Source organism: Ictalurus punctatus, chromosome 3 (genome assembly GCF_001660625.3).
Source record: "Ictalurus punctatus breed USDA103 chromosome 3, Coco_2.0, whole genome shotgun sequence".
Classification (NCBI taxonomy): Eukaryota; Metazoa; Chordata; class Actinopteri; order Siluriformes; family Ictaluridae; genus Ictalurus; species Ictalurus punctatus.
Window position 1 is genome coordinate 7,129,548 of NC_030418.2, and position 14,318 is coordinate 7,143,865.

Below are 14,318 nucleotides of genomic sequence, written 5' to 3' on the forward strand. Positions count from 1 at the left end.
GCTCTATGAACAAGAAATTAATATAATAAAAAGTGACATTTCAGACACAATATGGCCAAATGTTCTGTTTATTTTTGCTCCGTTAGTGGAAATAGATCATGAAGAAGCCACCATCACATTTAAAGCCAACATGTAGGCTGTTGGCTATCTGGTAGCTAGCTCAAATTGATTTGCACATTCCCATTAAAGGTGCTTCTGATCAAATTGGTGTCCCTTCTTCTTTTTCATCTTCATGTGACGAGCTTTCATTTCAAGTCAAAAGTTCTATTCCTGAAAAGCATCATTTGCCATGTCTGTTGATGGTGTTGCTAACACTACTGTAGTAACTGTTTTGAACTAGGGAAGTGGAATTTTAAGTGGCGAGCACAGACGAGCGTAATGATACACACAGTGAAATGTCCCAGTGCAGTTATAGTAAATACAAGCACTCTTGGAACGCAGCTCAGCCATTCAAATTAGTGGATTGGAACTAACTGTTGTATAAAATACCTTATAACCTAGGGCCTAATATGTTCTGTTGTTGGAAAATTCAGGAATAGAAATACCGTTTGTCTCTAATAAATAGCCAGAATATTACTGTATTTGACTAATGAGCTTAATATTTAAATAGAAAAAAAAAAAACCCATCTGTGCTGAGAGGGTCCAGGAAATGTGTCATAGAGTTAAAAGGGGTCACTGGTCGCAAGAACTTTTGAGAACCCCTGCCTTAAAGCGATAGTGCACCCAAAAATTAAAATTCTGTCATCAGTTACTCACCCTCATGTCGTTCCCCATAAGATTTTCGTTCATCTTCGGAACACAAATGAAGACATTTTTAATGAAACCTGGGAGATTTCTGAGTGTAACCAATAAAATGAAAGCCAGTGCATACAGTGGCCCAATGGCTGTCAAGATTTCAGGGTAGGTTAAGATTAAGGCCAACCACTCCAGCTTGAGATGAATGAATATTAGGTGAGAAATATTAATTATCACTTTGGTGTGAAAACATCCCCTGACAGGATTATCTTCCATGGCAACAAATGGCCATAGCATGGAAAGTTATATCAGAGATGGTATATAACCGGGTGTATACGAACGTGTGCAACTTAACACTCCCGGACAGTACATTTCTGAATACGTCCGAAATACAGTGCCGTATACAATAATCTACTGGTTTGATTACAGCTCTTTTCATGCAGTAAGGGATGCTGAGGGACACAAACTGAGTCACATAGAACAACCTTTGTAACAAAGATGTCTGCAGATTTCAACATAGAGGACGACTTGCATTTTGTTTGCAACGACATGAGGATGAGTAATTGATGACAGAAGTTTAATTTTTAGGTGAATTATCACTTTAAACTATGGTTTCAATACCATAGTCACCATAGTTACCATACCATGCTAATACATGATGTAGACATTAGAAGAAGAGAGTATGTTGTATGATGCATGCAGCGTTGGTGACGCTAACAAAAAAAAAAAAAGAGAGACGTATTTATGAACACAAAGCTTGGCATTTTTTGCTAAATCCTGGCACAGTAGAGCCTCTCCTTTAACTGTAGGAAGACAATCTGAGTTAAAGAATATCTTTCTATATTCCCACTGGTGTAGGGACTCGGTGTTGTTTTGGCCCTTGTTAGTGAGGTGTTAACAGCAAGCTATCAGTGGTTAGGGAGTGTGAGGCGATTGTGTTAGCACAACATGGGCAAGTGACGTGCTTGTAGGGAGCATATGTACAAAAATGACGAGTAATTATAAACCCGTTCCACGGAGAGCCTGAGAAGTGTACCCACCCACACATTAAACCATGAGTAAAGAGAAATAAATGTAGAATAAATTTAGGACTGGAAGTTTTGTGAGGGTTGTTTTTGTTTTCCCTGTTCAGACAAGTGTCCCTCACGGATTTCTTCCCCATTTTAGTGTTGTGTAAAATATTCATAATATTGCGTGAGATAAGAGAAGTGTTGTAGTTGTGTGTTGTTTTGCTTTCCATGCTCCTCCTACGTCTTATTGATTTATTTTTATTAAAAATTTTTTTTTTTGCCGCGCTCTTGCGTCATCGTGCACTCAGCGGCACGCGCAGATTCGTTTGCGCGCGCCCGAGACTATAAAAGCGCAGCTGCGATGAGGCACGAGCGAAAGTGATACACAAGCAAAAACGCTCCTGTTGCTGCTTGAACCTGAGAAAACTGCCAAAAAAGAAAAAAAAAGAAAAAAAGAAAAGAAAAAAAGCAACCTGTGAGTAATTTTCAACGTATTTTTTTGTAAGTACCGCGGTGGCCAGGTGTGGGCCGACCAATCGCTTATCAGTGTGTGGGAAGAGGTTTTAGTGGAGCAGAAACACGAACTCTAGCGCGTGAGAGCGTTTCCGTTCAAACTCGAGCCACTTTACTGCCATGCTGCATCACCTGGAGAATTTTTTTCAGTCTTCTTTTCATCCAGACCTTTTTTAATCAAATGAAATGATGCAATTAGTTCATGGGCAACATCACTGGAACACATTATGGATTAAAGACGGACACCAAACGAGCACCAAGGACCAACTGTTATTATAAAAATATATAAACAAATATTTGTTTCTTTGCACGCGCTGCATCCAAACGCGCATTTCCCTCACTATTACCAGCATCTTATTGCGATGCTAAAGCGATAAAGGACGGCAGCGGAGCGCAGATGACTTTCAGGCAATTGGATCACATTTGCATTTGCTGAAAGAAGAGAAAAAAGAAAGCAAGAAGATCATGAAGATGTCTCCTCCTGACCGAAGGAAAGGCATGCGCGAGCTGGCGCTGGAGATCGGAATCCGAGTGCTGCTCTTCGGAGTTTTCGTGTGAGTAGCGTTTTACTGTCTCATAGCAAGTCGGGCAAAAAAAAAATAAAAATTGAATAGATAGATGGGAAAATACATATCCAACGAAGAATATGTCAAATATCACTGCATTTGGAGAGAGTCATTTGAACGAGGTTTGTGAGTCTAGGCATGGTGTGTTTTTTAATCACAGCTGGATCTGTCAGAGCTTTTGAAATTTCAGGTGTGTAGTGCTTTTGGTGAGCAGAGACAAGAGGGCATTCATAATGCACATTTTACCAACCGTAGTGACAGCACTGCAGTGCTTTAAACAGAAGAAGAGAACAGCAAAATATCCCACATGTTGTCTGAAGCCATGTCGCCAGTGTTAACAAGGTAATATTTTTGAATTTTACTTGTGTGCATCAGTTTGAGATCATCATACCAAGTGGAATACTGTATGTACTATATATATATATATATATATATATATACACATACATACATATATCCCGCCATCCATTTTCTTTACCGCTTACCCTACAGGGTCATGGGGAACCTGGAGCCTATCCCAGGGAGCATCGGACACAAGGTGGGGTACATCCTGGACACGGTGCCAATCCATCGCAGGGCACACGGACGCACATTAACACACCCATTCATAAACTACGGACACTTTGGACATGTCCATCAGCCTACTATACATGTAGTACCCGGAGGAAACCCCTGCACGGAGAGAACATGCATACTCCGCACACACAGGGCAGCAGCGGGAATCGAACCCCCAAACCTGGAGGTATGGAGAATGTGCTAACCACTAAGCTGTTGGCTTATAATATGAGCACAAATATTTATATTTGTGCTCATGTTGGCTTATAATATGACCATAAATTCTAATTAGGCATAACAGTCTATAATATGTAAATTATCTAATTTTTTGAAAATTCTGGAATGAAAGAATGGCCTTTCAAAATAGAAACAGGTACTGCATTTCATTGGCTCTGTATTGTACTCTGCACAGTGACAGTAAAGTTGAATCTAATCTAATCTGATTTAACATATTAATCTCCAGTTTACTCCTCCAGTTCAAAGACATGCATTATAAGCTGACTGGCATCTCTAAATTGTCTGTAGTGTGTAAAAGTGTGTGCCATTGACCCCTGCGATTGGTTGGCACCCCGTCCAGGGTGTCCCCTACCTAGTGCCCAGAGTTCTCTGGGATAGGCTCTAGGCTCTCCCACGAAACTGGGTAGGATAAGCGGTATGGAAAAAGGCTGGGTGGAGTTCTTACTGATACAGTAGTAGCTTTCGAGATTGCAGCAACGTGAATTCCACATGTCTTCATTCTCACAGTCTTGCACCATTGTTTTTTATTGGTGACTGGACTATAAAAGCATCGTCCGCGTTGTGTGTATCTATTACAGGAGTCAATCATTCATTCATCTTCAGTAGCTGCTTTATTATGATCAGGGTTGCACTGGATCCAGAGCCTGTACTAGTCCATTGCGGGACACTATGCAATTTACACTTGCACTAACACTTCAATCATTCTCTATCAAAAACACTCCCCTCTTGAGGAGAAAACACAAAACCAGTCCTCCTCAGTCCAGCTCTGCCCTACACACAGACTCAAATCCTATCTTTAATTTAAAGTGCCAATGCAGTGAGCAGTGACTTCAGGCTGGATGATGTGAAGTGAAAGAGAAGTAATCTCGTGCTTAGCTTGAAACAGGTGACCGTTTCTTTCTTAAGGGAGTAATGGGGATAATTTGGACATACGCTTCTAGGTAAAGCGACACGTCACAAATTGAATTAAGATTTCATTAGTTTTATGCAAATCACTTATGACATGGTAAAGCAACCAAATAATTGGTTTCAGCAAATTAATTGGACTAGTGACATGGTGATGCCAGTCCACTGTCATCCTTTGGCAAAAAAAAGTATGAGAAATTGCTGTTTTAGCACAACAAATACAAGATAAGATGCCAGATCATCTAATCATAATTATTAGCTCTTCTACTGTATGTGCAAACTTGATAAGAATAGCTGGACTGAGTTGTCTGAGATAAATGCATGATACATACGGATATATTGAGAAACTAAACCATGACCAGCAAGCAAACAATTGGCTATTAAGCATTTTACACATTTGGAAGATGCCATTATTCAGAGCGACTTATAATCTCATTTATACAGCTGAGCAGTTGAAGGTTAAGGGCCTTGCTCAAGGGCCCAGCAGTGGTAGTTTGGTGGTGCTGGGATACTTTGATACTTTCATCATTATAAATATTTTGGCTAAACAATACTGCTACTTAGCCCTAGAAGGATTTTTTTGTTCTTCATGCACACATGTACTCAACATTGATACTGTTTAGTTTAATGTGGAAATGAGACACAAAGTTTAGTAAACCAAAAACCACTTTAAACTAAATTATGTCCACATGTCACTACATGTTCCCTGGGACAGGCTCCAAGCTTCCCGTGACCCTTTGTACGTGGGATAAGCGTTACATGGGGATGGATGGATGGATGGGTGGATGTATTTTCATGCGCTTGCTAGGATAGAAAGTAGCTGGGACAGACATTCTTTACAGGATATGATCTAATCTTGGTTCTGTTGAATAAGCATGCTCATGAGTTTATGGGCTTCTCATCTTGGCAAAAAGTGACATTTTTGATAGACAGAAATCTAGAAACATAGTCAACAGGCCAATCCAGTCAACTGAGTAATTTATGTCTGAACAGCAAAGCCCAGTGGTTTAGCAGTAAAGCAATAATGTACAACTGAACAATCAATTTTTAATGCTTATTGTTCAGTTAAGCAGAATCCTTGAAACAGTGGTACTTAAAAATCCATACACTGGCTGCTAACTTTGTGTGTCAGAACCTCGTGTACACTTTTAGGAAGAAAAAAAAGAACAAATCTATAATCCAAAATGTGTCACTGGTTTGTCCTTCTGAGGAAACGCTGGGAAGGTTTTATGTTGGAAACTAAAGAGCGTAGCACTACAGTAGAGGCTCGGTGTACAGCTCACATGCATCAGTGAATAAGAGTGCACACGATTTTGCAGAAGATTATTGTTGGCATTTGTTAGAACATAAATACTTACTATCATCTTCTTTTGGTTGCTCATTCGGCACTTTGTGGTGTATGAGCACCACTGTATAGTAGTTGCTCTGCGTGCTCAGTCAACCACTTTGTTAACGTTGGGCCAATTTTAATGGGCTTAGAAATAACATGTGCCAAGAAGTGTCTTTGCAGAATGCTGATCCTGAGCCAAGAGTTTGAGGAATAGTGTTTGACAGACCAGTTGCACTCAGCGGACAGAAAGAGATTTGCCAAGTACTAAGGAGCAGGTAGGCAAGTAAAAGCCTTGACTGAGTTCAACGTTTTCCACTTCCATGTGTTTCCAGATCACTCAGCTCAGTGAGTAAAGCTGATCAGTCACTTAATTTCACTACCCCTGGTGTTTTCCATGGTGAAAATAAGGAGCAGACGCACTAAGGAGGCGATTTATAGGAAACACACCTTACATTTGTCTCATTTAACATTTGAGCCTGATGACATCTGTGGAGAGACTGGTGGGAGTTGTTAACTGAAATGCCCGCTATGTGTAACTGATAAGGTCTAACTGTTTCTTTGCCTTGTCATTAGGCAGCAGGGTATTTAAATAACATTGGGTTGAAAACAAGAACGACATTTTGTCCTTTTGTCAGGCTTTTATTGTTCAGGCATTTAAATCAAACATATTTGGGGATACAGCAGGGCTGCTCGATTATGGCAAAAATCATAATCACAAATATTTTGGTCAGTATTGAGATAATGAATATTAAACACGATTATTCATTGACTTTGGAAACATCATGCATTTATTGAACTTTTTAGTTAAATTTTTTAAATTGTAGTTTTAACAGTGGATTTCCTTTAATATAATTCAACTGAAAAAAGCAATGTATAATAAAAAAGTAATGTATAATAAAAATAAAAATAAATTAGATCACTATGCCCACATGATCATGTACTTTCCTTACTTATTCCAGCAATGGATAGCTGTTTACATTCTTTTTTTTGTGCTTTTGCACGAAATTTCTGCGTGTTCCACATCTCTTTTTTCTGTATTGATGTCTGTCTTGTAAGCTAGAGGAGCACATCACGTGATGCGAATCACATGAAATTAGCCAATTAAATTTTGTGTTCTGGTTTAGATCAGCCTGTAGTTTCTCACTATTAGTGAGCTCTAGAAAGGAAAAAAAAAATATATATATATATATATATATATATATATATATATATATATATATATATATATATTGGCGTGTCTAAAGTGTCCGTAGTGTACGAATGGGTGTGTGATTGTGTGCCCTGCGATGGACTGGCAGGGTATACCCTGCCTTGTGCCCGATGCTACCTGGCAGAGGCTCCAGGTTCCCCGTGACCCTGAAAAGTGGTAGAAGATGGATGTGTATATGTATATATATATATACACACACACACACACACACACACACACATATATATATATATATATATATATATATATATATATATATATATATATATATATATAAAATAGTTGGTACCGATAGCACCAAATACATGATACTCGATACCAAAGTCGATACCACAGCGTGGTATAAAATTAAAAAAATGAAATTAAAAACTCTCCTGGAGGACATCCTCCTCTGGGTGATACTGGCAAGAAGAGAGAGAGAGGGGGATATTTTAGTTATCAAACACTGTCTGACAATGAGTGGAGGTGCACTCCCAAACCCGCACGCACACACACACACTCGCACTCAGATGCGCACACACACACACACACACACACACACCGTATACTCTGAATGCAAGCATTAGTTTAAATTCACTGATATGGTGGCAGGCCAAAAAGAATTATTAAAAGCATAATTATTAGTGACAGTAGCTACATTTAGCTGACAGGACACGGGCTGAATGGCGATGTATTTTGGCCCATTCAGAGGTAGTTTATAACAGTGCAATGCGTTAGCGTCGTTAACAAATAACTGGCTATCGCAAACATTACATGGAGCATAAGATTAGCTGGTTCCACGGCCACAATGCCAGCTGCCTCATACAAACATAATATAGGGACCGTCTTTCAGGTGCTTCGCCAAATTCTAGGTGTTTCCTCACTTTGTTTGAAATGAACGATAGCATCGGTTGCACACCGGCTTCACAGCATCAATTATGTTTGTTCTCATCCGCCTCGAATGAGAAGTATTTCCATATTCTATACCACCTTTCCTCTCAACAAATCGTGGCTCAGCTAAACTTCTGTAGTTTTTCCTATGTACTTGTAGTTGTTGTTGTTCTTGTTCACCACTTGTGGACTGACTAAAACACTTGCGCGTATTTGCTGCCCCCATCAGGTCCTGAAGAACTGCAACCTCGGTACTTTCATTAGAATTGGAACCAATGCTACTGCAATGATATCAAACGTTATTTCTTTTTGTTCCGCATTGGACTCGAAACCAAATTATTTCCAAAACGGCTGAAATGGTATAACCTTTCTTGTCAACCAACGCCTCTTTTTCTGACATCTTGGCTCGAGGTGAACTAAAAATGCCACAGCCTGGCGGGGAGTGAGTTTGGCCTTTTAGGGAGGGGTGAAATCACACTGCTGTAAAGAAAAATGTTGCGTGGTTTTTAAAAAGACAAACCGAGAAAATTGCGAAATGGAATGCGGCACAACAATCATTTTATCATGATTATTTTGTTTTCATAATCGTCGGAGGCCATAATCAAAATTTAAATGGAAAATTCGATTAATCGCACAGCCCCAGTATACAGTGTGAGCAGTATTGTACACCATGAAGTTACATTGTAGTTTTTGCAGCAGCATGAGAACTAGTGTAACATGGAACTCTTTGCATGTAGTCTACATGCATCGTCTAATGTAAAGTTTGTTAGGGAAGATTAAGAATCCATGTCCTCAGTATTATAAGGTTCTATATTGTGTATTTGTATCTGTAGGTGTGCATACTGTATCTGTATGTCCTTACATGGAGCACATGGAATTCCAAGTAAAATTCAGAGCATTAACATTTATGAATTTTCACTTAAAATAATTTTTTTCTTGTTTAAAATACTTCATTGCAGAGTGCGCAAAAAAGTTCTTGTTTGTTAGTATACAGTTATTTGGAAACTCTTCAATGTTTGTGTAGAACTCGTTATCACAAGGTTCTTCAGTTGTTCTACAAGAGGTTCTGTAGATAGTTAAGTATTCCTGGTGTCCGAAAAGGGTTATATTTGGATCCCATTCTGTTCCTTTGTTGTACAGTAATATTTCCCCAAAGAGGTTCTACATTTGACCTTGTATCTTGATACAAGCAGTAATCTTGGTAAAGCAGTGAAATTAAACTTTCCATTAAACGCACTTAATACTATAAAAACTATCATCAGGTTCTTTGCATCTCGTTAAACATTGCTCACTATACCACTTGTGTCAAAATGAGTGTATTCTTTTCTCTATATAACTTTTTTTATCCTCAAATTTTCTATTCTCAAATGCAATACTGACTTCACAACATTTCCTTCCTAGATCATGAGTCCGTCTTTGCAGTTTCTAAGTGCAGCTCTTGAGTCTGACAGCAAAACTTTCTATTCAAGGCCACAGTTTTCTGAGCTAGGGTTGAATGGAAATCTATCATGGAAAGGGAAGGCATGGTATTTCAATGTTTTACATTTTAAAGTTTCTCTCATAGAATCCATGCTGACCAGCTTTACCATTTTGATAGATTTTTAGATCTATTTTAGACATATTGTGTTCAGAAAACACCATATCAGTCCCTCCAGGATTTTCCGATTATGCGGTCACAGAAATTAATGCAAAATCAAGGAAACAATATTCAAACTGCATATTTGGACCAAGATGCGCCACATGGCATAATCACAGCATGCATTCAGCCAAAGCCCTCTTCAATTCTTGTGCATCGAACAAAAAAAAGGTCTCATTTCCCAATAAACATCACTGCAAAAGACTTTTGCAAATTTTAAAAAGCCGCAGCCAAATCTAGCATTTTTGGCTGCGAAATCCTGTATGGACTGCCATATGGCCAAAAGTATGTGAAAGCCTGACCATTACACCTATATGTGGGCCTTCCTCAATCTGGTTCCACAAACTTGGAAGCACACAATTGTCTAGAATGTCGTTGTATGCTTTAACATTAAAATTCCCCTTAACTGGAATTAAGAGGCCCAAACCTGTTCCAGCATGTCAGTGCAATTGTACACATAGTGAGATCCATGAAGACATGGTTTGCCAAGGTTTGAGCAGAAGAAATCAAGTGGCCTGCACAATGCCCTGACCTCAACCTCACTGAACACCTTTGGGATAAACTGGACTGCTGTGTGCACACCAGGCCTCCTCACCCGACATCAAATCTTGACTTCACTAATACTCTTGTGGCTGAATGTGCAAATCCCTACAGCCACACTCCAAAATCTAGCGTAAAACCTTCACAGAAGAGCGAAAGTTGTTATAGTAGGAAAGGCGGGCAGGGACTAAATCTGGATTGGGATGTTCAGGCATATCAATGTGATGGTTAGGTGTCCATATACCTTTGGCTGTATAGTGTATGTGTGGGGATTGGAAACAAAACAAAATACATAGAATATACATGGAACTGTAATGAACTTTCCTGATCTTATATGTTTAGAAATCTGTGCCAGATATAAATATTGGCTTAACTTGATACTTTCTTTTTCTTTCTTTTTTTTTATTTTTTACAGACAACATAGAAACCTCAAAGCTCATCTTTAATTCAGTTAATATCCAATTGAGTTAGCTATTTAGCTTAAAGAAGTGTATTGGTTGGATTTTAGAAATACATAAGAGGACTTGAGGAAGAAATGAAGTTATAACAGCTAACCTTTTGTTATAAAAGCCAGACTCCTGAGAGGCAATACAAGAGTAAAATTAACTTGATTCTCTCACCCCCTGAGCCATTAACCTTTGAAAATAATTTTGTTTTTACATGAAATAAGCCTCCATTTTTTAAGCCTCCAAGACAAGGTCACAGAGTTAGGGCAACTCATTATTTTGTCTCGTTGTGCCTTGAGATTGTGTAATGGTAAGCAAATATAGTATACATGACTGTTAATCTGCCAACCAAATGAACCACAAAGTGCCATGCAGAGCCTTACACACAGCTTAGAAAGCACTAAAAAAGAAAGGAAATCATTGTGCTGTTTCATCAATTATTCAGTGAAGTGTTATCAAATCACTCAGGTCTTTTACCACACCTGCTGTTTTGTTTCCAACTATAGTATGCAAATCTGCCTCAAGCGCCAAACATTCAGAGGTCATCATTTGCCAAAAGCATTCCAGTATGTTGCTGCAAAAAGCATGTCATCTGTGATTAGTGGCATTTATGCACTAAAAAGAGCCTGGAAGTGTGATCCAAGCTAATTGCAAATGAAACTGGAGGTGTGACATTTAAAGGCAAAGCAAAGAAGACCAATAATGGCAGGAAAATGAAATGTGTCACATATATAGTCTCGATAATGAGATTTTGTGCCGTCACTCCGTTCATGACTTCTACAGTGATTACGGCTTTTATCAATTGCTGTTTAAAATATTTACCAGTCAGATTTGTTGCTACTCTCACCTAATTTACAAAACCTGATATACAACAATGCAATTACACAGTCATGACTGAAAAACTACAGACACAAAATGTAAGACTGCACACATCACTCTCATCCAAATGGTAAATCCACATAAGTAAGCAACAAATGCGTCAAAGCCATTTTTCTCACTGGCAGAACACAAGATTAGTCATTACATTTCAGAGTACAGAAGGAAAGAAAAAAATGGGGGAACAGAAGCTTGTGGTTTTCTTTCTGAATGATTGAAATTATGTTGTGAAAACCAAAACATTTGGTTCTGTATGGTAGTTTGTCCCATTGTGAAATTTCTCCTCCGAAACCATTCTGAAAAATAAATTATTGAGAAAGTAATCCACCTTATTCAAGTTTATTACACTCAGTATTGTATTTTACATACTCCTTAGTCACTGACATGTTGTGGATGTCATCACTGAAGCTGGCTTAAATAAATTGGCTCCATTGGACACCGAAGTAAGCTTTTCACTCTGTAGGGGAGAACCAGCACGGTTATAACATGTTAGTTGTCTTTAAAAGCACGTACGAAACTGAGATTTCATTATGTCCACATGCTAGTTGCATGCATATCGGAAGTCCAGAAAGAGTGATTTCAAGATAACAAAAGTTGTTTTCTCAAGATCGCAACATACTTTTCTCATATGGCGAAATGCATCATTAAGCATATGTACATACATTTTTACTTTAATCGGAGAGCACCTTAATAGAAAATAGTTGGTACAGTGGTAGGGTTGAGGCCTTACAGCTCAGGTTGGGTGTAGAGTTCGAATACATTTTCTTAAATTTCCCCTTCGGGATCAATAAAGTACAGCTATCTAGCCATATGTTTGTCACTGCTAGACCATTTCCAGATCCTGACCAGGTGGGTGAGTTTCATTGCCAGTCAATTTGAGGGACTGGGACATCTCCATGCATGGTTAGATACATTTATTGAGCCCGAAGGGGTTGGCAGTGTCCAGGGTGGCACCCTCCACCCACCCAGCCTTGTCCCCGGGTGTCCTGGGATAGGCTCCGGGCTCCTCCATGACCCTATGTAGGATAAGCAGTAAGGAAAATGGATGATAGAGCTACAGCCTTACAGCCCTAAGGTTGTGGGTTCAATCACTATACCTGCTAGTTTCTGCCAAAGCCTTCCCTGATGTATAGTAAGTATACCCAGTAATGCATTTCAACATATGAGAAAAACAAGTTGTGATCTTGAGAAAACAACTTTTGTTATCTTGAGATCACACACAACAAAAGAAAAAACGCATGGCCTTTCTGGACTTCTGTATATCGCTCTCTGTTTGAAAAAACAAAAAAGGTGTTCATCCACTCTTGCTGGAGATAATTGTGAAAATTTCTTTTTGTGCCAGGTAAGTAAAAAAACAACAACTCGGAACCAGAAGTATTTTTCAAATATAATTTGTTCCTTACAAGGTCAAAAAATGTGGCAGAGTGACACGGTTCAATCCTGAACTTGAATTACTATCTGAGCATGAGTTTCGTATGTTATTCCCATGTTGGGTTGGGTTTTCTGGTTTCCTCCTGCTGTCCAAAAAAGTCTGGTAGGTGGCTGGCAATGCTAAATTGTTACTAGTTGTGAATGAGTGTGTGATGGTGTGTGTGCACGGTGCCCTGTGTTCCTGGGATAGTCTCCGGATCCATTATGATCCTGATAGATAAAACCTGTTATAACAGTACTGCATCTTGCTTCAAAAGTGTGTCGGACTGTTAAGATGTGGAACACTGACTCAGAAAAGACGTGCCCGCAGTAATTAATTGAATTTAAAGTAATGAAATAAATTTAAAGTAATTAAATAAACGTGCCTGTGCTCATGATTATGAATAGCAATAGATTCATAAGGTTGTGATACTATTTTTCACGTCATAGAATTATAGTTTAACCATAACAACCATGGTCATTATGGCTACTACTGTGTTATAGCATAAATTGAAAGGGGGAAAAAATTACAACAACAAAAAAAACATCTTTATGAGCTCTGTATCGTCAATCAATTACAATACATAATTACGAGCACAGAAATTAGTGAGTGTACAACTTTTATCACCTTGCTGCCTCTTATCACACACTACAACATCTGCTATGCAACAGCCATTTATTACCTTTAAATTGTTTACTACACCATCATTTAAATGCGTGACTTTTTTGTGTGTGCTTCAATGCCTACACATAATGGACATCCACTGATCTATTGTAAGTACTTGATATATTGAAAAGGTTTAATAAAGGCTTCATTTTGACACTTGAGCTGCTTTGGTATAATTTTACCAAAGAACTCCTTTTGATTTCACTGAAAAGGTGAGGTACTCACTGCAAATATGGGTAAAGTTGCACTTGATCAAAGAAGTGAACATATACATGAAGGTATGTGGGAAGTATGAAGTCTGTAATTCAAATCATTGTTGAATAATTAAAAAAAATATTATCCACTTTAAGCTACCTGTTATCAGCAAATAAGACAATATGGGTGCCACTAACTGAATAGTATTCTTTTTTTATTCCTACAAAAACATTTAAGACGTCAGGAAGAATAAAAATGTGTGTAACCTATGAAAATATGCACTTTCACTCATAGCAGCTTTATATCTTTTACACAACGTTTGGTTCTATGACTCCTGTCCTTTAACTGCATGCTTCAGTTAGGTGTACACTCTGTATAAGTCACAAAAGGGCAGTGTGTGTAGGTAGATGGAAATTGTGTCATTGAGAGCAGTGTGAGTTTCTGCTGTTTGTCTTAGAGATGCTGTAAATAATTCACACGCCGATGCTCCACTTCTGGTGAGCAAGAACTTTGAAATGGTGTCAGTGGGATTGTTATCTTCACATCACACAGTAGCATGTTGTAGACATTTTAATCCTGCATGAGCATGAGGAGAATCAGCCAGCATAGCATGGCA

General features: G+C 38.7%; 1 protein-coding gene across 1 annotated transcript in view; it reads left to right on the forward strand.

Annotated features, from left to right (window-relative positions):
* Nucleotides 1–2,110: 2,110 nt before the first annotated feature.
* The window catches only part of plpp4 (phospholipid phosphatase 4), a 103,496-nt gene continuing 91,288 nt past the window's right edge, over nt 2,111–14,318 (forward strand). The window contains exon 1 of the mRNA XM_017463193.3: nt 2,111–2,812. Coding sequence (XP_017318682.1) covers nt 2,724–2,812 — 89 coding nt within the window. The 5' untranslated portion in view covers nt 2,111–2,723. The remainder of the gene's footprint in view (nt 2,813–14,318) is intronic.